At 53.4% G+C, this 23,312-nt stretch overlaps 1 protein-coding gene across 2 annotated transcripts in view; it reads right to left on the minus strand.

The window, feature by feature from the left end:
* Positions 1 to 23,312, minus strand: part of STXBP1 (syntaxin binding protein 1) — an 80,592-nt gene that overhangs the window by 38,503 nt on the left and 18,777 nt on the right. Inside the window, exons 2-6 of one of the 2 annotated variants that reach the window (XM_075015251.1) lie at positions 8,713 to 8,762; positions 7,757 to 7,838; positions 3,774 to 3,850; positions 1,521 to 1,599; positions 244 to 347 (exon numbers count right to left, since the gene is read on the minus strand). In XM_075015251.1, coding sequence (XP_074871352.1) covers positions 244 to 347; positions 1,521 to 1,599; positions 3,774 to 3,850; positions 7,757 to 7,838; positions 8,713 to 8,762 — 392 coding nt within the window. Of the gene's footprint in view, positions 1 to 243; positions 348 to 1,520; positions 1,600 to 3,773; positions 3,851 to 7,756; positions 7,839 to 8,701; positions 8,763 to 23,312 lie in introns of both variants that reach the window. The other variant, XM_075015252.1, reaches the window with a different exon arrangement.

Genomic DNA, 23,312 nt, shown 5'->3' on the forward strand with positions numbered 1-23,312 from the left:
ATCAGAGGCGACAAGGCAGAGAGAGGCAGTAAAGAACCAGCCCTGGAGAAAGGGGGTTGTTATTTAATAGCTCGCTTCGGGCTGTCCTGTTAACCCTCCTCCTCCACGGAAGGCGAGGCTGAGCAGATCTGAGGGTGCCCACGCCCCGACTAGCAAATCTAGAACGCCCCTTTCCAGCCCTCCTTGGCCATTCACCCAGGGCTCCCAGGGAGGGAGTGCTGGCCTGAGCCCCACCCGTCTCACCTGGGACTCGTAGGGGAGGAAGGCAATGTTGATTTCCGTCAGGGTCTTGATGACTTTGGCTGCGCGAGATTTTACCAGTTCATTAAACAGGGCATCCGGGCAGGCTGGAAAGAGGAGAGGAACCAAAACGCTCAGTAGCCGTCTGAAATCCTTAGGCACCTCATGCCCACAGGCCAAACTCAAGGTCAAACCTAACCACACCGGTACGGAACCCAGCCTGAGACGGGCCCCGATAAATCCATAAGGGGTGGATGGCCTCGTTGCAGTGTCCATAATGCATCCTTTGGCTAGGTCTACACTATAGAGTTATTTCAAAATAATTTTGCCAGCGTCTATGTTACGCCCTACTTTGAAATAAGTCTGAAATAGTGGGCGTGTTCCTTCAAAATCGGTAACCCTCGTTGCAGGAGGAGCACGGCCTCTTTCGAAACAGGCACTATTAAACACAGAGCAGTGCTCTTTCGAAGTAAGCCACAACAGCGCCCAATGGCCCTATTTCAAAATAGTGCTATGGACCCAGAAATGCTCCTTCGAAATGTGTTTTGTGTGTAGCTGTGTTATTTTGAAATACCTCTGCAGGGTAGCTGCAGCTTTACTGTCCTGAGGACCAGCAGTAAACCTGGCTCCTGGGGGACCCTCGCACAAACTTTTGCCCATGCTGAGCAAATCTGGGCTGGTGCCAGAGTATTAATAACGTCTCCTCTAGCACGTTCCAGCCCCGGCTCCCCATACGCATTGTTAGTGGATTTGGCCTGCCTGTGACGGGCGCGTAGGACATATTTCCCCACAATGGAGCCTAATTAGAGGGTGCAAACATCTCCCACAGGCACTGCTGAAAGCACCGTTGCATGAGTCATTTAGCTGAGACTAGACCCGGTGCTTACACACGTATGGAGGGAAGCAACTGGCACGGCACGGGGGTGAATCGGACTGGCACACAGGGCTTCCCCTAGCTTTGATTTCTAGGATTCTTGGGGTAAATCTCAGGCAAAGTTTGCTGCAAAGCACCTGCATGCAAATCGTTCTTGTCTCCTGCTTCTCCTCTGCATTAGGGCAGCAGTGGTTAGAACACTGGCCTTGTAAACCCAGGGCTGTGAGCTCAACTGAGGGGGCCTCCCAGGACTGGGGGCAGGTTATATTTAAAAAAGAGAAATCAGACAGGATGGTGACAGGTCCTGCTGGGAGTGCAGAGGACTGGACTTAGGGCTCTCTCGAGCAATGTGTAAGGAGCCCAGACTACAAGCTGTCTTGGATGGGGACAAAGGCAGCATACTTACAGTCCGTGAAGAAGACATGGGCGGCCCTGTACTTGGCAGTAGGGGCATCCTTGAAGTCATTGATGAGTGAATGGACAGACTACAGGAGGAAAGAAAAGAAACCCCGTGAGGCTGGACACCACAGGTGGGGATTAGCATCACTTCACCCATTGGCTGGTCTCAAGAATAACACCTGTGCCAATGCTGGGGAAACATCAGCTGGCTCTGAGCCATCAGCAGAGGAGACCCATTTACAGTCTTCATTGCAAATTCCAGTTCAATGGGCACCCAAAGACTGGGGACCCCACTGGGTCTGAATGTCCACCCTTCTGCCTCTTCCTGTCCCTGCTCTCTGGCTCTGCTTCCTCCGCAGAGCAGCTAGTTAAAAGGGGGGAAACGTCACAGCCATTAGCAGCAGAGCCTGGGACAGAGCCATTTAACAGGCATGTGCCTACCCCCTCCATCTCTGAATTCTCTCTGTTTAGTCTATGAAGAACCTTAGTGTTAAACAGGAGTGGGAAAATTCTTTGGGGTTGGGGGGCCCCTGACCCACAGAAAAATCAGCCGGGGCTACAGGTGAGGAGACCAAAAACCCTCACGGATGTAGCATCCAACTAAGAGGCGGAAAAAAGACACTCACATCGCTGCACCCAGAGGCTAGGGAGACGGGTGGTGGATTTTGTGGGGGGTCCCTAGCGATGGGGAGAGGCCAAAATGATGAGCTCAGAGCATGGGAGGAGGCTGACGGGATGGGCTGGAGAGGGGGGATGTGGGCTCCAGGCAGGAGTGGGATTGGGGTGGAAGGGCTGGGCCAGAGATCCGGTGCAGGAAGGGGCTGGGCAGTCAGTAGGGGGCAGGACAGAGGTGGGACTGGGAGGTCTGACTGGGAAGAAGGGTTGAGGGGGGTGGCAGTGAAGGGTCTGGGCTGCAGGGTGGGTGCAGGGTGGGCTGGGGGTGTGGAGAATGGTGTCTGGAGACGGGGAAGGAACAGGCTGGGGGTGGAGACGCAGGGTTGCATGAGAGGAGGCAGGGGATTGGCGCAGCTCCGACGGGAGATACACGTGGCTCTGCAGGCAGCATAGCAATGCTCCCCACCTGCACCACCTCCACCACTCCCACTGGCCACAATTCAGCCAATGGGAGTAACGGGGGAGGGGTGCCGGCAGGGTGCATTTCCCTGCAGTGTGCAGGGGCTGCTTTCCCCCACTGCCAGGCAGAGCCTGTGGACTGGTTCAGGCCTCAGCTTGCCTGGATCGGGCCCATAAGGTTCAGGACTCCCCACACACAGAGCAGGGAGCCGAGGCCGGTGCTTCAGCCACAGCGTCCCACCCCTGGGTTAAATTGAGTTTCAAAAATATGTGTGTTGCTGAATATTACACAATCACATCGCTAACCCCCCGCCCCACCGCAGTGTTATCAGGCACAGGGGCACCAGTTTAACAGTACTGCCTAGAGCCCCATATAGCCTAAGGACGTCCCTGCATAGGCATACCTGCACACCTGGGCAACGCATGACTGAGTGGAAGTTCACCCACCTGCCACTAACTGGGCTCTCTGACCTGAGGACGTGCTTTCAATTTTTGCCAGCTCTTTTCTGCAAGTGAAAAATATGTCCAGGTACCCTGATGTTAGCCAGAAAGGGTTAAACTGACCCACAGCCACTCAGTGGATTCAGCACCATTCTGGCTAGAAGAGGATCATTAAAGCTGGAGAGGGAAAATGCAGCTGGGATCATTGTCAACCAGAATCAAAATAGCTCGCAAAACCATGCTGATTTCATCAGCTATTCAGTTTTGGAGAAAACTGTGGAGAAAAAAATCCCTAAAACGTTGAAACAACCCATTTTTTGACATTTTCTGAATGAAACATTTTGGTTTTTCGTTTTGAGGTGGGCTTTTTAGCTTGTATTGTACCACGTTTTTGTGGAAACAAAACATTTCAATCAATCCAAAACTACCTTCTTCCTCCCTTGGAATTTACCTTGGTGGAGCATTTTGATAACTTGTAGTTGATGGATCTCCATTCCCAATGACTTGGGGCTTCATTCCAAATTGGAATGGGAAAAAAAATCAAATCTTTTTTTTTTGTAAAACTGAATTTCCTCCCTCGGCACAGCTCTAGTTATCATTGCTGATGCTTTAAGTTCTGTAAAGGGCACAGCCATGCATACTTATCCTGGCCTGACAAATACCCCATTCAGCAAAAGTGCTGCAAACAAACAGGATTGGCTTTCCCCAGTCTCTGGTACAAGACACTCCCGTGCTGGCGATTCACCTTATCCGACGGGGTGATGAGGTACACAGCCTCCAAGCTGGGCAGCGGCTCTCGGCGCTTATTGATGTCTTCCACAACTGCTCAGGAAACACAACCAGCACAAAAGGGATTGGTACAATGGGTGAGAAGTGATATGCTGCCTATTCTCAACTGCATGTACGGTGTATAGATCCATAACACTGAGGACCTGGATTCCCTTGTCTAAGAACTGCTTTTTGGGAACGTCTAACCAACACGGGAAGCCCAAGTGCAAGAAGAGCTGTGATTCCATCATACTAACAAAAAGGTCCCCAGCCATCAGCTTACTCCTATTGAGCACCTGAGGGGTCGGGGAGGTGTCAAAAGGACAGTACTCTACCGGCACTGGTGCTTATTGCTCCATTCTTCGAGGCAGCTACTCCCTGAAAGCACAACTGTATTCTGCAGGAACCACTCAAAACATTGCAGCTGTGAAGCTGAAGAGTTTGGGGCCTGTCCTGGAGTTTCCCTTGTTTCCTAGAAAGGGTTGATTTGATTAGAGAGAGCTCTTTCCATTTTTGAAAGTCCAATTAGCATTATTCCCCTGGAATCTCAACCTTTGTGAAATATGCTCTGGAGCATGAAGTCCTCCATTCATAAAATCCTAGAGCTGGAAGCTCCCTTAGGAGGTCATCTAGTCCAGCTTCCTGCCTCAAGCAGGATCAGCCTTAACTATCGTGCACAAGACTGTGCCAGAGCCAGAAATACCAGCTTCCCCCAAGGAACCTCATCCTTATCCAGGAAAGGTTGTGATGACTGAGTTGCATATTGTTTGCGTGTGTGCTGCTGAGCTTCCAGCTATGCAAAATGGTTCATCTCAACATTGTGGACAACCACTCCCATGGTGTGGCACCGTGCAAGGGGGTTAGTCACTGATTGCTCAAAGCGCTAAGAAATGACCCTCTTGCACGAGTTTGTTCAGAGCCCCTTTGAAGCATTTCACCTGCCTTCCACGCTTCCAGTTGCTGGATCTCAATTCAGAATATAGAATTTGTCTTGATAGACAGGCCCCAGACATACGAATTACATGACCTGCTCATCTCAGTAGAGTGCAAATCAGATGAGCTCTGATACTGCACAAACCAAACGTACATGTTGGGGACACAGTCCTGCCCTTTGATGTCCAGTAGTTGTCATAGATGTCTTCAAGTGGAAACTTGAGCTATGTAACGTACTGTTGTAATGAAGCTGTTCTCAGTAGGTGACCGACAGCAGAACAAGGAGCAGTGGTCTCAAGTTAGAGTGGGAGCTGTAGGTTGGATATTAGGAAAAACTACTTCACTAGGAGGGCAGTGCAGCATTGGAATGAATTGCCTAGAGAAGTGGTAGAATCCCCATCCCTGGAGGTCTTTAAGTCCCTTCTTGACAAAGTCCTGGCTGGGATGATTTAGTTTGGGTTGATCCTGTTTTGAGCAGGGGGCTGGATTCGATGACCTCTTGAGCTCTCTTCCAGCCCTAGAACTCTATGAACAGGTCCACATGTCACATGGGAATATGTTTAAAGTGGACAAGCATCAATTCACAACTCCCTCAGCCAGCAAGATGGTTTCTGGTGACCGGCTAAAGTTCTATATCTGTCTGTCAGTCCTCTGAGCCATACAGTCCCTTACAAAACAGCCTCCTACATCGCCCTCCTGCACTGCTGAGCTGCAGAAGTTCCTTTTCCTAGCAATCTGTCCCAATCCTTCCAACTCCCTGGGATTAAAGTGACCCTCAGCGCTGGCAGATAGACACAGAAGCTCAGAAGAAATCAGGATCTGGATCTGAGGACTAGTTAAAGATGAAATAATTTTTTTATTAAAAATAATATTATGATGCAGGAAATTGTATCGGCCCAAGAATCCAAAGAGCCACAGAAGCTTCAGGCTGTGGTGTCATTAGAAGAAATTTTTGGACCACAATGGGCTGTTCTTGGGAGCAGATCTTCACATATTGTAGGTTGCCACAGCTCCCTTGCTGTCAATAGCACTGTGGCAATTTACACCAGCTGAGGATTTATAAGGACTGAAGTGTATTGCCACTGCTGGCTGCTCTCTGATTCTCCTCCCACTCATGGTGGTGTAAATCTGGAGTAAATCCATGGCAGGCTGATGCGGGAGGAGAATCAGGCCCCCTATGTGAAAATAGGACCAGGAGTGATGGGCTCAATCAGCAGCCAGAGAGATTTAGGTTAGATATTAAGAAAATCTAAGGCAACAGGCTTCCACGAGAGCCTGACACAACCCCATCTTTGGAGGTTTCAAAGAACAGGCTGGACAAGCCACTGGCAGGGACAGCCTAGGTTTACTTGGACCTGCCTCAGCATGGGGGACTGGTCCCTTCCAGCCCAACATTTTTACAGGTCTCTGCATCAAGATCAAAACTGTGGCTTGGTCAGACAAGGTGTTATGACAAAAAGGCCTCCTTAAAAAGCCTTTGCAGCCCCCCAAAAACTATCCCCATCTGGAACCTCCCCCTCCATGTCACCCAGGAAGTCTGGTGGGTCGATCAGCACACCTTGAAGGTTCACCTAGGTTATGAACTTTCTTAAGCAAAATTTCCATGAGCTTCAAGGAGCCCAGTATTGACTATTGGACTTGGCTTTTCATTATTTTCAATCATTCTTTCCATTGCCCTTGTGCTTAGAGCCGTGGTTCCCAACATTTTCACTAGTGCGAGCCCCCAGTTACGCTCCCAAACCATCTGCGCACCCCCCTCAAAGCCAATTCTAGCCACTATGTGTACTTCCGTAAATGAAAAAGGACACCGCACCATTGATTGTCCGACAGCAATTAATAACATTATTGGAAGAGATTTAATTTAAAAATAATAATTGTGTGACTTTGCAATTTATTTAGAACTTATTTTCTATGATCATTTTTATTTATCTTTTTTTTTTTTCATGGACCCCTTGAAATACTCTTGTGGACCCCAGGCTGGGAACCACCAGCCTAGAGGCTTTGGGCTAGGCACTGAACACGCAGAGACTGAAGAGGTAGTCTCTGCCCCAACTGGCTTTACAATCTGGGTTGTTCAGAATATTCTGACCCTCCTCAGGTTGCTATCCTGGGACATTCCCCTACCCCCAGCATCTTGGTTTCCCTGGGGGAGTCCCATAGGCTTATTGCTATCATCTGCACTCTGAAGTTCTGGTTCTGTTTTCACTTGCCTTGGTGTAACTCAGACTGAAGCGTGTGGAGTTACCCTGATGTAAAATTGCTGCAAGAGGAAAATGGGGCCCCAGGTCCAGCATGTGGCATATTGCAACAGGGCTGTGTGCTGGGCCATGAAAACCAGCGTCCAGTGGTCAAACTCCTGTGCAATTGAATGGCCCCATATTTAGGTTTTATAGTTTTTCCCTCTGGCTTTTTTAATGGCACACGTTGATATTTATGGGGCTGAAACACAATGACATCAGGTCTCCTGATGGCATTTTCAGCCACCAGGGACTGGAACCACCCCCCTCCCAGCGACAAGCTCCTTGCACTAGCCAACCTGCGTGAGTCACTGGGGGAAGTCTGTGAAAAATCTCACCCCAGGCACTACGACATGGGCACACAGCCGATTGGGATCCCATGGAACACTGCACCTCCCGCTGGGAAACAGGGCAGTGTTGTCCTTTGCCCGGTGGAAAAGAGACTCCAATCCGGCTGCAGCCCGAGCGTAAGGGGTTACACTGGCCTGGTCACTCGGGGCTTAGTTGCAATCTGGAGAAAAAGTGACACCCTAAAGCTGCTGGCTGTACAGGAACATTCTTGGTGTCGCTGGAGCTAGGAGAGATGGGTGAGAGCCTGGCGACGTCCAGTGGCAAAGCACTGTCCGGGAGAGATGGGCAGATGAAACAAAATGGGGGCAGTGGATGGCGTGAGCCCAGTTCTCCCAGCCTCTCTCTTCCTGATCACCAATTTCCCAGTGCCAGCCGGCCTGTGTGGCTCAGCTGGTGTCTAAGGAGCAGAATGGGAGTGCTGGGGGGGTACTGCACTCACTTGTGATCCCCTCCGTCATGATGTCGGTCATTTTGCAGCAGGAGGAGAGCATGCGCATGCTGAGCTGATCCACCACCAGCACCTGGAAGGGGAGAGAGGCCAGGTGAGCAGGAGCCCATGGGCATTGGGATGCACGTGCTGGAATCCAGCACTGCTGACATCAAAGGGAAAGTGACCCTGGCAGAGCCCAGCACTGTGATGGGCCAATGTGCAGGCACCTCCTACCCAGTGCATCTCCATGCAACATGCAGCATAGCCAGCTTCCCGAAGGTCAGAGCTGCGCTAGGATCGAACTACCAGCATGAGGCTGCCACAGAACGGTGCCAAGGCCTGACCACAATGCCCAGCAGCACCTCTGCTTGGCCTGGCCTTGATCCGGCAAACGGGGCAGACGAGCTGTCCTCTGCCTCAGCCATTTGCTTTTGGGCTCCTCACCCTCATATGTCAAACTACCCAGAGAGCAGCCCCTGGCCAGCGCCAGGAGGAAGGAAGCCTGGTGCAGAATCCCCAGCAGGGCTGGTGCTGCTCATTGCATCCTTCACACCTTGGCAAATTCAGCATCCCTCACGCATGCTGGACCAGCGACTCCCACCCCATCCCTTCCTCCCCAGGCACCGACTCCCACTCTAGTCAGGGCCTGCTTGACCCCTGCCCCAGCCCACCTCTTTCCAGCCCTCCCCGAGCGTGTTGTGTCCTGACACATCCCCTATCTGCGGGGGCCCTGAACACCCGCAGGCAGCTGGTAGGCAGCAGCAAGAGAGAGGGAGGAGGAGGCAGAGATCAGCTGGGCTGCTGGCAGGCAGGAGGCACTGGAGGAGGCCAGCGGGGAGAGCTGGGCTGCCACTGAGTGTTGAGCACCTGCTAATTTTTCTCTGTGGTGCTCCAGCCCCAGAGCATCCTCAGAGCTGGTGCCTGTGGCTTCCGCCATGTTGCGGCCTGCCCTACCCTCCACACACCTTCCACTCGCCCTTCTTCTTCACCTTCCGGATGACATCGTGCATGATCTCTGCAAAAGGAACAGAAAAGGCGGCCTTTTAGTTCTGCACTTTGAGTACCGTCCAATCCTCTGCTTGGATGCAGGGACAAAGCGGAATGTTAACCAGATTTTTCTATCTACAGATTTCAAAGCTCTTCCCAAAAGAGGGCAGAACCATTATCCCCATTTTACAGGTGGGAAAACTGAGGCACAGTCCTGGATTTGCCCAGGGTCCTCCAGCAGGGTTGTAATAGACTTGGGACAAGAACCTAGGCCTTCTGAGCCCCCACTCCAGTGATCAATTCAGTGGTTGACCTGGTCTTGTGAGAGCTCCCCATCTGGAAGAGGAGTGTAAGGAGGTAGGGTTCTTTGTCAGCGAGTGGGTCTGTGTGGATGACAAGTGGAAAGACTGGAAGGGAAAAATTCCCTATCGGAGACTTTTTTACACCACCTGACCTTCCACCACTTCTGTGTCATCTAACTGCTGTACTTGGGATCAGTCACATGTTCAGAACAGACTCACAGCAACTCCAGTTACCTGCCTCAGGGCCTTTCAGGCACTCTGGGGCCCGCCTCCATCCTGTCCAAAGCAATGATGAACTGCCCTGGGGTTTGCGTGCCGGTCCCGGTGCCAGCACCAGTGTCGTGTGTGTACTCATGGGAACACAGAGACACTGCTGGGCCAGCAGCCTGAGCGCAGCAGCAGGAGAGAGAGGGCCCATTGTGTGAGAGAGACACCTCTCAAAGAACAGCTTTGCAGGTGGAGGCTGAGCTGGGCAGAGAAAGAGCCTCCCATTTCACGAAGGACTTTGATCTTGCAAAGTGGGGTTTGTTCTGATTTGGGCCAAACCAAAAAGGTTTGAAATTCTCCCACACAGGAAATGAAACCCCAGAGCTGTGGACGTGGTAGGAGCCCTGCTCCAAGGTAGTGACCTACGTGGCACAGCCCTGTTCTCCCTGACTCTGCAGGCCTCCATCTGCTGAGCTGGCCCCAGAGCCAGGGAACTTGGAAGCCCAACTGCCATGGAGCTGCGAGCATTAGGGCTTGGGAATCGGGACTTGCAGAGCTGCCAGGCTGCCACCTCCCTATCGGCCTGCCAGACAAGCAGGTGGGCCGGCAGGAAACCAGGCAGTATCCAATGGGAGCCTCCCTGGTGGGCTCGGCCTCCCCAGAACTTCTTTGAAATCCAACTATCTCCAGGAAAATGCTCATTCTGGGGAACCAGCAAATTTATTCTCCCCTCCACCCCACCCCCGGCCTGCAGAAAAGAGTGTTTGTCTTGATTTTAATGACCAGCTCTTGTTCGCGGCAGCAACTGGGTGTGTGGGTATGACCTTCCCTTGGCACTGGGGTCGTATGGGGAAAGGCTCGCGGGCAGTAGCTGCAGGGATCTGGTCTGTGAGAATAGGTGGGGTGGGGTGAGGGAATTGGGCATCACGCCCAGAAGCACACGGTAAGCTTTGGAGCAGGCCCTGCAAACCCAACTATTCTTCAAATACACAAAAGGCTGCCATGACAAAGATGGCGGAAAGCTGCTGTGTCTTGCCACCCTATTTTTAATTTATAAGTGGGGGGGTCATACCCTGAGGCTCACTGTGTGAAAGCGGGGCACCACTAAAAATTGGATGATGGCTAGGAGGGAGGGGCTGGATCATGCGTCGGAAGGCTGGAGACACAGAGGACTTGTTTAGGCCGTGCCAAAGAGTGATAACTTTAAACGCAAGTTTGGGCTCAGGGAATATGGACCACCCGTGGGATCGCTTAGGTCTATCTGATCCTCCAGTAGAAGCCAGGCAGTTGAGGCTGGACTGGACAAAGGAGGGCAGGAGGCGATGGGTTCAAAGCACAGCCCAGCAGATCTAATCTCAGGGAAAACTTCCCAGCTGTAGGAAGAGCAGCACAATGGAGCAGGCAGCCTGGGAGGCTGGGGAAGCTCCTTCCCTGGAGGTCTGTGAAAGGAGGCTGCAGAGCAGTCTCTCTTGGCTGCTTACAGTTTGAGCTAAAGGCCAGCTGGCTCTCAGCTAAGGCTGTGGAGGAAATGCATTCTTTCTCAGAGGAAGTGGTGTGGGTGCCCCTGCATGGGAGAGGGAGAACCCTATCCCAGGTATGTGGGTTACACACGTCTCCTAGCTGAGGAAGCACACCCCAAGCTTCAGAAACCCAGTTGAAATCACAGAGGAGCCACCCGTTGTAACCACCCTCAGGCAGATTCCAGCCTGGGACCTCTGGGACTCAGTGCAGAAGCCTCCACCGTTTGCGCTAAAGCCAGCTGGCTCTCGGCGAAGGCTGTAGGAGAGTCACCTTCTTTCTCTGTGTCTTTGAAGTGTTGCACTTCTGCTGCTTTGCTTTGCTGGAGTAACATGGACTTACTCTGTTACTATTCTTTCTCTGTGTAAGTGATCTCAGCGCCATGGGGCAGTGAACCACACCTAGGTGTGTGGGTTACAGTGGGAGCTCTCTTCAATCTCTCGGCACAGCCCTGGGTGCTGCTTGGCCACCCCACTGCACAGGAGCTTTCTAATCCAACAGGCCGTGAAAACAGCCAAGGATTTAGAGCTCCTTTTAGAAACAAGCTGCTTGAGCCATTCCCTTATAATCCTTCGCAATCGCATTTCACCTCCCTTTTAGGTCTGTCTTATGCAACCAGAGGCGACAGCATCTCCCAGTCCCTCACACGCTCGGCTCACTCCACTTTCTCCCATGGTGCTTCTCTCTGGCCTTTGCTCCCACTCCTAGTCTAAGCTCTAGGCCAGGGTTGCCAACCCACAGAAATTTCATTTATGGGCAAAATGGGAAAAAATTTACAGACACATTTTTTTACAGATGTAATTTTTATGCTCTATTAAGCCAACATAAATGACCCAAAGTGAAAAGTAATGGTTGTCTTTCATACACCACAAGCGCAATATGCTATTTAACTCACTTTCATTTAGCTAGTCGTGGTCCTGGAAGTTTTCCATTTTGTCATCGTACATCCAAGCACTGCCACTGTTAACCACAGCAGAAATAACTGTCCCAAATCCATTTCTGACTGTTATTAATCCCTCAAGCATAGGAGTGGAGACTCACTTCAACCACTGAGCTAACTAAACACCTAAAATGTTCATTTTCCTCTGCTCCACAGTAAAATGGCTCAAGCAGTACAGAAACAATGTAATTGCGAGAGAATAATGGCTGGTTTTTGAGAGTTTATGGCACTTTTACAAAATTTATGGACACCTAAATTTTTCTATGGACTTTACAGACACATCTAATTTTTTCTAATTTTTTTACAGATCATCTGTGAATTTACTGGCTGCTGGGAGCCCGGCTCTAGGACTACGGCAGGTCAGCAGCAATGGGCCTTCCGGGTATTAGCCCCACCTAGGTTGCTCTGGTTCTGCTTTGGCCTCATGGTCTGACTTGCCTTTGCACACCTGTTATGTCTGACACTTGCTGGGGTTCTCAAACCCGGGGTCACGGTTGATTGCATTTGGAACCCCCAAACCTAATTACCTCATGACCCCCACAGGGTCACCCCCAAAGCAGAGATAGAGGGTGGAGGTTGATCCTTTGTGGCCCCCCTCCACATAATTACCTCATGACCCCCACAGGGTCACCCCCAAAGCAGAGATAGAGGGTGGAAGTTGATCCTTTGTGGCCCCCCTCCACATAATTACCTCATGATGCCCACAAAGTCACCCCCTAAGCAGAGGTTGGGGGTGGAGGTTGATCGCTTTTGATACTGTCTCTAACCCCAACCTCAGCTTTGCCTCCAGCATTTAGAATGGGGTAAAATCGAAGAAATACATTTTTAATTTACAGGGGTTGAGGGGGGTCATACCCTGAGGCTCACTGTGTGAAAAGGGGGGCACCACTAAAGATTGGATGATGGTTAGGAGGGAGGGCCTGGATCATGCGTCGGAAGGCTGGAGACATAGAGGACTTGTTAGGCCGCGCCAAGGAGTGATGACTTTAAACACAAGTTTGGGCTGAGGGAACATGGACCATGAGTGGGATCGCTTAGGTTTATCTGATCCTCCAATAGAAGCCAGGCAGTTGAGGCTGGACTGGACAAAGCACTGGAGGACTTACTGGGAGATCCACCCTGGAGCAGCGCTCTGCAACTGGTGAGCCGTGGAACACTGGCGTACTGCAAAGCAGTGCCCAGGGAGCCTGAGAGCCGTGCAATGGGAGTGCCACCCGCCACTCTGAGCATGTGCCCCATCGCTTGCTGGGAGGAGCTCATGGCGGCAGCAGCAGCGGTGAGTGGCCAGCATCGAGTTAAAGCAGTGGGGATAGGGGCTGGGGGTGCCTGGCTCTGGAGGAGGGGAAGGGGAGTGGGTCATAGCAGTGAGCTGGGGGTGCCTGGCTCTGGAGGAGGGGAGGGGGAGTGGGTCGTAGCAGTGAGCTGGGGGTGCCTGGCTCTGGAGGAGGGGAGGGCAATTGGGTCGTAGAAGTGAGCTGGGGGTGTCTGGCTCTGGGGGAGGGGAGGGGGAGTGGGTCGTAGCAGTGAGCTGGGGGTGCCTGGCTCTGGAGGAGGGGAGGGGGAGTGGGTCGTAGCAGTGAGCTGGGGGTGCCTGGCTCTGGGGGAGGGGAGGGGGAGTGGGTCGTAGAAGTGAGCTGGGGGTGTCTGGCTCTGGGGGAGGGGAGGGGGAGTGGGTCGTAGCAGTGAGCTGGGGGTGCCTGGCTCTGGAGGAGGGGAGGGCAATTGGGTCGTAGAAGTGAGCTGGGGGTGTCTGGCTCTGGGGGAGGGGAGGGGGAGTGGGTCGTAGCAGTGAGCTGGGGGTGCCTGGCTCTGGAGGAGGGGAGGGGGAGTGGGTCGTAGCAGTGAGCTGGGGGTGCCTGGTTCTGGAGGAGGGGAAGGGGAGTGGGTCATAGCAGTGAGCTGGGGGTGCCTGGCTCTGGAGGAGGGGAGGGCGATTGGGTCGTAGAAGTGAGCTGGGGGTGTCTGGCTCTGGGGGAGGGGAGGGGGAGTGGGTCGTAGCAGTGAGCTGGGGGTGCCTGGCTCTGGGGGAGGGGAGGGGGAGTGGGTCGTAGCAGTGAGCTGGGGGTGCCTGGTTCTGGAGGAGGGGAGGGGGAGTGGGTCGTAGCAGTGAGCTGGGGGTGCCTGGTTCTGGAGGAGGGGGGGCACTGGGTTAGAGGGGGGCCTGGGGGGGGCAGGCTTTGTGGAAGGGGAGGGGATTGGGTATCTATATTGGGTGTGCTGTGAAATTATAACAAGTGCTGAAGTGTGCCGTCAGGTGACAGAGGTTGCTGAGCTGCCCTGGAGAATGAGCTAGGTGACCTTTTCCAAACTCATTGTCTACGACGGCATGGGACTCTTCTCCGGCCTATTCCACTGCAGTGCCCCCTGCCTGGGCGGCTTTCAGCCCTGCTCTCTAGCCTCACTCCCTCTTTGCGCCTTTCCAAAAAGTCTATTCGACCCACCCTCCTGGCCGCCACCCTCCTGCTGCTGCCAGTAAGAGGCTGATGCTTATCCACCCCACGTCTCAGAGTCACACAGGAGTGATGGACCCAGAGCCAGAGTCTGCTCAGCGCATTCAGAAGCACGCCCCGAGGATATCCTCATTCGGGGGGCCAGAGCCTCGGCTGAGGAGCTCAGGGACCCCCTCACTCTACACCACAGTGCAAACGCTCACGCATGTGCCTGGCCCTTTGCATAGCAGCTACTCCCCGAAGCAGCGCCAGAGCATGCCAAGGTCTCTCCCATCTACTCCTCTTGCAGCCTGGAGAACAAGTCCTAGTGCAGCACAGGAGCAGAGATGAGGAGTGGTAAGCACCAGGACTGTGCCTCACAGGTGGGTGGACAGAGTCAGCAGTATGATGTGCAGGCAGTGAAAGCTTCCATGACTCTATGGTTCCCCAGGTTTGCCCTTCACGACTGGTTAACGCAGAGGTCTGGGACGCCCTTCCCAGTGGCTTGTCTGCACACCTTGCCTAAAGCGGCTTTCTTCTTCATGGGCTCTGAGTTTGCATTTCTGTCCCTCCTTGTCCAGGGCATCTCACCTCAGTAATTGCTGCAGAGCCCCACTTTGACTCTCAGATGCTACAGGCCCTGCCCTCTGCCTCTTCCCTCCTTCCCCCCACCTCTGGACATTTCCCAGATGGGGACTCTGCCAAAGCTGCACTTAACTCCAAACCCTCTTCACCTCTGGCCTGAGGCCAATATGAAATGTTTCAGCCCAAAGAGTGGGATTTCCAGAAAATTGTGCCTGGAAGCAAAGGAGGGAAGTGCATGGAAAGATTCTCTCCAGCTCTTAGCAATGCTTCTGTGAAAGCAAGTCCAGCCTCAGCAAGGAAAGAACCAGCCACAGGCGCTGGGGCTAAAGAAGTTATCCCTTCAGGCACTAGCCAGTCTTGCCCTCCAGGGACCGGTGCTTAAGAAAATGTTACTTCACAGTTGGTAAGAACCAGAACGTTGGCTACCGCAAAAATTCTCTTTCCCCCAGCTCCTCTGTGCAATCCGTTCCTCCCAGAACTCTGACACGTGGCTGAGCTGTACAGCTAAACCAGCGCAAAAGAGAGCACAAGCTACGTCTACAAGAGAATGCTACATCGAAGTGGCGTATTTTGATGTAGAGGTATTGAAATAAGCAACTTCGACACGTAGAGTCTATGCATCCTCCAAGGCTGGCGCCATCGCTGTTCAACGTCGACGCAGTGACGGAAAACATCGAAAGAGGCCCCCCCGGAAAGCGTCTACACATAAAAGTGGCTCCTTTCAGAATAAGGGGCCAGGAGAGCCTGCGGCCAGGATCACAGGGCAGACTAGCCCTCCCGGGGCAACAGCAAGCCATTCCTTTAAAGGGCCCCTCCCAAACACACGCAGCCTGAGCAGCACAAGGCCTGCGGAGCTGACACCAGACTCGCAGACCCAGAGCACGCAGCCATGGACCCCCAGCAGCAGCCAGAAGCCCTCCAGGCTGTCGCTGAGGCAGCAGCCGCCCTGCTCGGCCACCCAGCAGCTCCTGGAAGGGAAGCCCTCCTCGGGGGGATGAAGTTGATGCCCCAGCCAATGGGGCTCTCCTAGTCCCCCCCACACCCTGCCGCCAGGTGCTCCGCCAGCTGGGAGTGCCTGGACATGGGCTAGTGGGACGATAACCACTGGCTCCGGAATTTCAGGATGCGCCTGCAGATGTTTCTGGAGCTGTGCCAGTGGCTCAGCCCCACCCTGAGGCACCACGACGCTCATATGGCCCCTACCGTGCAGAAACCGGTCAGCATCGCTGCCTGGAAGCTGGCCCCTCCAGACAGCTGCCGTTCCGCTGGACACCAGTGTGGTGGAGGCAAGGTCACAGTTGGGGCTGTTGTCGTGGAGGTAAGGAGGCCCAGGCGGGGACCCACTGGGGGTGGGGAGAGGGCCGGGGGGAGACCCGGCGGGGGGGGTAGGCACCCCCTGCACACCCTCACAGGCGCTTATGTCCCCTTCCTGCAGGGGGTCTGTGCGCTGAATGCTCTGCTGCTCCACAGGCTCGTGCGTACTGAGGACCTGCACACGGCCATGGTGAGGTTCTCTGGCATGGGGTTTCTCAGCTGCTTTGGGGCCCTGGACAGGACCCACATGCCCATCTGTGGCCTGGACTACAGCAGGGGCTGGTTTATAAACAGGAAGGGCTACCACTTGGTGGTCCTCCAGGCAATGGCGGGCAGTTGGGGCCGCTTCCCACACATCTATATTGGCTGGCCCGACTGCACCCACAATGCCTGCATGTTCCGGAACTCGGGCCTGTGCTGCTGGATGGAGGTGGGGACCTACATCCCCCACCATGCCTCCTGCCTGATGGCAGATGCAGCCTGCCCCCCTTCCAGCCCTGATGCATGCAGCCCTACACAGGCCACCTCAGCACCAGCCAGGAGAGGTTCAATGGCCACCTGAACGACACCCACCAGGCGGTGGAGCTTTTGGCCGCCTCAAGGGTCACTGGTGCTGCCTCCTCACCTGCCTCAACGTGGGCCCTCCCGAACATCCCCCAGGTTGTGGGCGCGTGCTGCACGCTCCACAACCTGGTGGAGAGCAAGGGGAGGCATTGGTGGAGGGATGGGCTGCGGAGGCCAGCACAGCCTACCCCCAGCCAGCCACCACCCCTAGCCACCAGGCCCACCACATGGGAAGCCGGGTCCAATAGGCCCTGCAGGCATATTTTGACCAGGAGGCATGGAGTGAGTGCTGCCCTGGCCATCCTGGGCAGGCCTCCCACACACTGCCCCCACCTCCTGCACACTGTCCCCCTAAAGAGCAGATGTCACACAGGGGTTGTTGAACAATAAAACTGGGATTATATTATTTATAAACAAAACATGGTAACCAATTCTTTAATGCAAACAATCTCTTTTGAAAAACTATGTATGTGGGGGTATCGCTACCTAAAGGGGGGGAATAACCATTTACAACAGAGGTGGAGGGGAACTACACACAGAGGAGGTAGGCCTGGGTGGCCCAGTTCTCGGCCCCTCACTGTCCCTCGTCTGGGGTCCCCATCAAGGCTGGGTGGGGGCCAGGAGTCCCAGCAAATATGGCCAGAGTAGCTCTGGAACCCCATGGTCCTCCCCAGCAGGCTCCGGTGCAGGGGGGCTGCCAGGAGGGCTGGCAGGTGGCGTGGCAGGGGGTGGCAGCCAGTTTGCTATGCACTACAGGTTGACTGCGATGCGGTCAAAGATCCGCATGAATGACCCCCAGGCCTCCTGGCACCAGGCAAACGCCCGCTCCTCCAATTGGAGGCTGCACTCTACCACCTCCACCTGGCGCCGGAGGGTGGCGACGACCTGGGGGTCAGTGGCTGCTCACGGTTGGCTCTGGCGGTGACGGGCCAGTCCAGGCGGTTGTCCCTGGCCCGGCTGGCTGCTGCGCTGTTGTGGCTCTCGGACGGTGCAGCTGCGGTTGGGGCGGATGGGGGGGAAGAGAGAGGACAGCCATAGGCACGGTGTCCCTGTGGGAGGGCCCCCGTGTTCACCTCCCCACCACGGATGGGGCATGGCGCTGTCCACAGGAGCAGGTGCTGATGGACCCTGGTGGCCTTGCCGCTGTGCTGGGGCCATGGTCTGGCTGGCCCATGGCAGGCTAGGGTCTGTGGGAGTATGGAGGGTCCCCACCCCCACCTGGTGACCCTGACCCATTACCCAGGGGTGTGCGCCCTGTGGGGTACATACGTCATGGTCCACTCCCGCGGTCGGGGGACACCCATCAGGCAGACACCCAGCTGGAGCTCGGGGAGGGGAGGTCTGTGTAGAGCTCCCCGTCTCTGGACGCCTCCTCAGCGGTCCTGGGAGCTGGAGCCTCTGGTGGCCTCTAGGGTGCGGGCTCGCCTCCGGGCCAGACTTCTGGTCTGAGGCCTGCTGGGGCTCCTCGGCCACCATGTCAAGGACGGCTGGGCAGGAGGCGGTGTACTGGGGGCGCAGGATAGCCCTGAGCTCCCTGTAATAGGGGCAAGCGGTAGAAGTGGCCCCAGACTGGCTGGCTGAGTCCCAGGCCCAGGTGTAACCCTGCTGCAACTCCTTCTCCTTGCTTGGGACGTGATCTGGAGTGCGGGCAGGGTGACCCTGGGAGGCCAGGCCCTCGGCCATCCGGGTGAATGGTTCTGCCTTCCACCGCTTGCTCCCCATTACATGGAGCACCTCCTCCTCACCCCAGAGCCCCAGCAGGTCTCAGAGCTTGGCGTCCATCCAGGAGGGGCCCCACTGCCTCTTCCCCCCCGACCCCGGCTGGACTGCTGGGAGCCCTGGATCCCAGCAGGGCGGTGGCCCTGGGGATGCTCAGGGGGCTGGCTGACTGCCATGGGTGGTGGGTGGGCAGCTCGGGGTCTCACAGAGGGCATGCAGGGAGAGTACATGTGGCTGCTGCTGCCTGCACACCCTCAGCTTCCTGCCACAGGAGGTCCAGGTCTGTGGTGCTTTATGGGCTGCTGCACGCAGTGATCATAGAGCCCTGCAGAGGCTGGACAGCACATCCCAACCGCACAGCTGATCGCTGCCATGGAGGAACCCCCTATTTAGAAGTAGCGGGATGCGGATTGTCTACACATTCTCTACTTCGACGTTGAACGTAGACGTAGGGCTCTATTCCCATCTTCTGCCAGGGGTAGCGATTTCGAAGGCTCACTGCCTAACATCAATTTGAATTTCGCAGTAGTGCAGAGTGTGTGTAGACGTGATGCTACTTCGAAGCTGGGCCGACAACTTCAAAATAGTCAGCTCGTGTAGATGTAGCTTTAAAAAGCCCAATTGGCGGAAAAGCAACATGAGCATGCAGTTTATCATCTTCCTCTCTGCGTCCTTGGCTTCCCAGACAGTTTTGCTAACTCATGCAATCACAGACATATAACTGGGGGAACTAAATAAAGAATTTGGCATCCTGTGGTTTTTTAAAAACTGCTTTACATTAAAAAAAAAAATCCAGGAGAAGTCTGTCACTTAGACACGGATCCTGCAAGTACTTAACACTGTGAACAATTTTACCCACTGACCTCAAAGCCACTGCTCACGTGCGTAACTTGCACACATGCTTATTGGGTTCCTGGAACAAACCTCCAGTGAGGATTAGGGAGAACTAAAGTTCAGAATCAAAAGTAACCAGTAACCAGGGGTACCTTAAAGAGGATTTTAAGAAGCGATTATCACCTGCACTCTGAAAAACAGACACACCCTTAAGCCATTTGGAAATCCTTGGCCTCTGACTATATGCTTTCATTTTGAGCCAACAGTGGGTAGCCTATGGGCACATACTGCACAAGTTCCAGACAACAGTGCCTGTCAGACATACCAACTACAAGAAAGGGTCAACTTTACAGACAGCGAGGAATTCTGTCCAGTCTCTGGGAGAAGGAGTGGGGGGAAAAGAAAACATGGACACAAGCCCATCCTTGATAAAAGAAATTCTTTCAGGGTAGGTCTAGCCTGCAAAGTTATTTTGAAATAACAGCTGTTATTTCGAAATAACGATCCTAGCACCTGCACAATACAACTGCTATTTCAAAATATGTTCAAAACAGTGGTTGCCTTCTTTTGAATTTGGTAAACCACATTCGACAAGGAATAAAACTTATTTCAAAATAGTGAAGTGCTATTTCAGAATGCATTTTGTGTGTAGCAGCGTTACTTCAGAATAAGCTATTCCGGAACAGCTACTCTGGAATAGCTTATTTTGGAATAAGGCTGAAGCATAGACACATCCTCACTTACAAAGGGAATAGTTATCTCTTACACTGGTCTTTCCTCACAAAGAAACACGTTGCAAATGCTGTGTGCCAGTCACTCACAATCTATCTGACATGCATCCAGCTCTGGGTTGGTACGTGGCCTCCATGCCATAATTTATCCCTAGGGATCTATACAATGAAGTGCAGCTCTTGCAGGACAGTTGAGACATGCCTCCTGGCAGAACAGCTCAGTGAGGTTGGTTTGTGGATGGGAGTTAACCAGGGAAAACCCACATGGGGCAGAAATGATTGTAAGGGCTCTCTTTAGAATTGGCTGAATATTTTCTGACAAAAGGTTACTTTGGAGGACGCTGATTCATATCAAATGAAGTGTCACAGAAATGTAGGTTTGGACCAACTTTCATTGGAAAAAAAAATAAAGATCAGAGTGCCATGTTCCAAACATTTCAAACTTTTCTGAACAGCCCATTTCACCTTTCCATTTTGAAATGACTTTTGGGAACAAAACATTTTCATTTCATTGAATCATTTCAATCGAGCCAAAGTTATTTCTTTGTTCAGAAGATCATGTCACAGGAAAGGTCTGTTTTTCTTTGCTTTTGTTCCATTTTGCAGTGGAGTTTCTTTTCAAACTCATAGAATTTCCCACAAAATGGAAAATCTTGCAGCCAGCCAGCTCTGTTCCTCTCCCCTCTGAGGCCATAGGAGGATTTTGCTGGGACAGATGCCTTGCTGCATGAGACAGAAACTCACGTTTACCTCGGACGAGTCCTGCGAGGGGTGCGCCCCCCCCCCCACTCCTGGCCCTCCGGACCTCTCTGTGGGCCCCCAGCCCCGCGCCCCCGCCCACCCTCCTCCCCCTCCTCATCCCAGCCGGCTGCATACCCTGCAGCCGGTCCCTTTCTGAACCGCGCCTAGACATCTCTTGTACACGCTCGTGCTTCACACGCTCCACTTCCCCATCCCCATGTTCAGTTTCAGTCCAAGTCCCCAAGACAATGTATTAAACCACAACCCAGTGGAGCCTATGGACTCTGGAATTTTCCTCTGCTAACAGAAGGCCTGCAATAAAAATTAGCTTAATAATTGATAGACTTAAACGATGCCTGGGCCATTCAGTATTTTCTTCCTTCCTTAGCACCTTTTGTACTTGTGGCCTGGCTTGGGAAAGAACTGATACCACAGGAGGGGAGCTCTATACCCCACACCACCTGGCTTTTTTTGGTGGCTGGCAAGTGGGGAGGAGAGGCTAGGGGGAACTTGTGTAAGCACCACACCATCTTTTAGGGCAGCATTTCTTAAACTCTGGTGTTCAGTGAACAACGCGCAGGTGTCCTGTGAGCATTTGGAAAAATAATTCAAAGCTTTGCAATAAATAACCCTCTTATGATGAGAACAGCGATGGAAAATGCTGCAACATAATCTTATTTCTACATCTTGAGAGAGCGGCAGTAGTCTGGCAACGCAGTAAGGCTGACTTATGCCTCTAATCTTCTCCTAACTATATGGTGGTGTAGCAACTAGCAGCCCCAGGTGGTGTGGGTGCTACACTGGCATGGCAGGTACGCTGTCCATCAGCTGCTTGATGTCAGCCAAGTGGCATGTGTGGCATGTATCATAGAACACTAGGACCGGCAGGGACCTCGAGAGGCCATTGAGTCCAGCCCCCTGCCCCAATGGCAGGACCAAGTACTGTCTAAACCATCCCTGACAGACATCTATCTAACCTGTTCTTAAATATCTCCAGCGATGGAGATTCCACAACCTCCCTTGGCAATTTATTCCACTGTTTGACCACCCTGACAGTTAGGAACTTCTTCCTAATGTCCAACCTAAACCTCCCTGGCTGCAGTTGAATGTGATATTTATTGAATGTATTATTTCCACCTATGTGGAAATAAGGTACACTTCTTTCCTAAAAAGCTGGAAGTGAGTGAAAACCCTACTCATGAGGAACTGGTACCATCAACGAGTGAAGTAAATTTTCATAGCTGTTCTGTGCAAAAATTATCATCGTTGGGTGTTCTGTGGTCTCAAAAAGTTTAAGAAGCAGGGGTCTAGGGCTCATGTTCAACTAGTGAGACTAGGTCCTATCAAACCAAGTGCCTGGGCCAGAAGATCCGGCTGGGCCAGAGACACAATTCTGCCAAATGTATACATGTTAACAATTTAAGACACCTCCAGAGATTCCCCTGGACCACAGGTTCAAATCCAGCCCATCTTTGCGGGGACTAAGTTACCACTCTCTGGTGACTGCCCAGTAAATTAAGTGTAATAAATTACTGCTCCCCATTGAGTCTCCCATGGATGACTGTCAATATCACTAAAACCAGGGCCCTCACTGACAGCCTGAGCAAGGAGACCCAGGGCTGTCTGGACCAGGGGGTCTCGCCCTTTATATGGGCACCTGTGAGAACCTCCACCTTGCCTCTGGAAGAGTTAGTGGGAGCACATGAGACCAATTAGCTCACCTGGTTGCACCTGGAGGCTGGCCCAGGCCCAGCTAAGGAGGAACCCACTTAGGGAGGAGCTGGGTGGCTGGTACAAAGCAAAGGGGATGGACAGGAGAGTGGAGTGAGTAGGAAGGGGAAAGAGGAAGTCCAGGGGAGACCTGGCTTTGGGATCTGCTCCTGTACACAGACATCTGGGGAGACACTCAGCAGCCAGTGGGGAGCCCTGAGGCCTGGGCTTTTGAAGAGCGAGCTGAGGAAGGTGTGGAGGGCAGCAGGGGAAAGGTAAGAGGGAGGAAAGGTCAAGCTTGAAGAGGGCAGAAGTGGGGTAGAGTTTGTACCTTTTGCCTTAGGATTTATTGGGCGATTCCAGGGGGCAGCCCTGGTCCTGAGAGAAGGGAGAACTAGAGAGGCTGGGGGAGCAGCTGGCTGTCAGGTATGGTAGGAAGGGCCAGGGAGGCAGCAGCAAGGATTCTGGCAGGGCTGTCTGTCCCTGCTGGTTTCAGATCCTGGACTGAGACCAACGAGGGGGCTGAGGACCCCTGAAAGCTCTGAGCAGAGATGCAATGACCACGGAGCCCAGAGCTGTGGCCAAAGACCAGATGTAGGGACGCTGGACTCCTTATCATGGCTACCTCTCTGTGACTGGACTCCTTATGTTTGGGACCTGGGAGGGGGTGAAGCTAAAGCGTGCCATAGTGGCTGAGTCTTAGAAGAGGCAGCGGTGATCATCGGATGGGTGCTAGAATGCAAAGCACTGCTGCCATGGCACACCCAGCCAGGAGGTAGGGCACCAGCTGGGAGCATGCCTCCACAAGGGATAAAGCCCTGCGTCTCCCATACCACAGTGCAGGCTTCTGCCACGTGAGCTCCAAGAGTAACTCCATCAGCTGGCAGCAGTAGTTGTACATCCTCCATGTGGACCAGTCAGCAGAGAGGGGTCATAACACATAGCCAGGGCGTTACCTGTGCTGTCTCATCCTGTGGAGGAGAG

Source organism: Carettochelys insculpta, chromosome 21 (assembly GCF_033958435.1).
Source record: "Carettochelys insculpta isolate YL-2023 chromosome 21, ASM3395843v1, whole genome shotgun sequence".
NCBI lineage: Eukaryota > Metazoa > Chordata > Testudines > Carettochelyidae > Carettochelys > Carettochelys insculpta.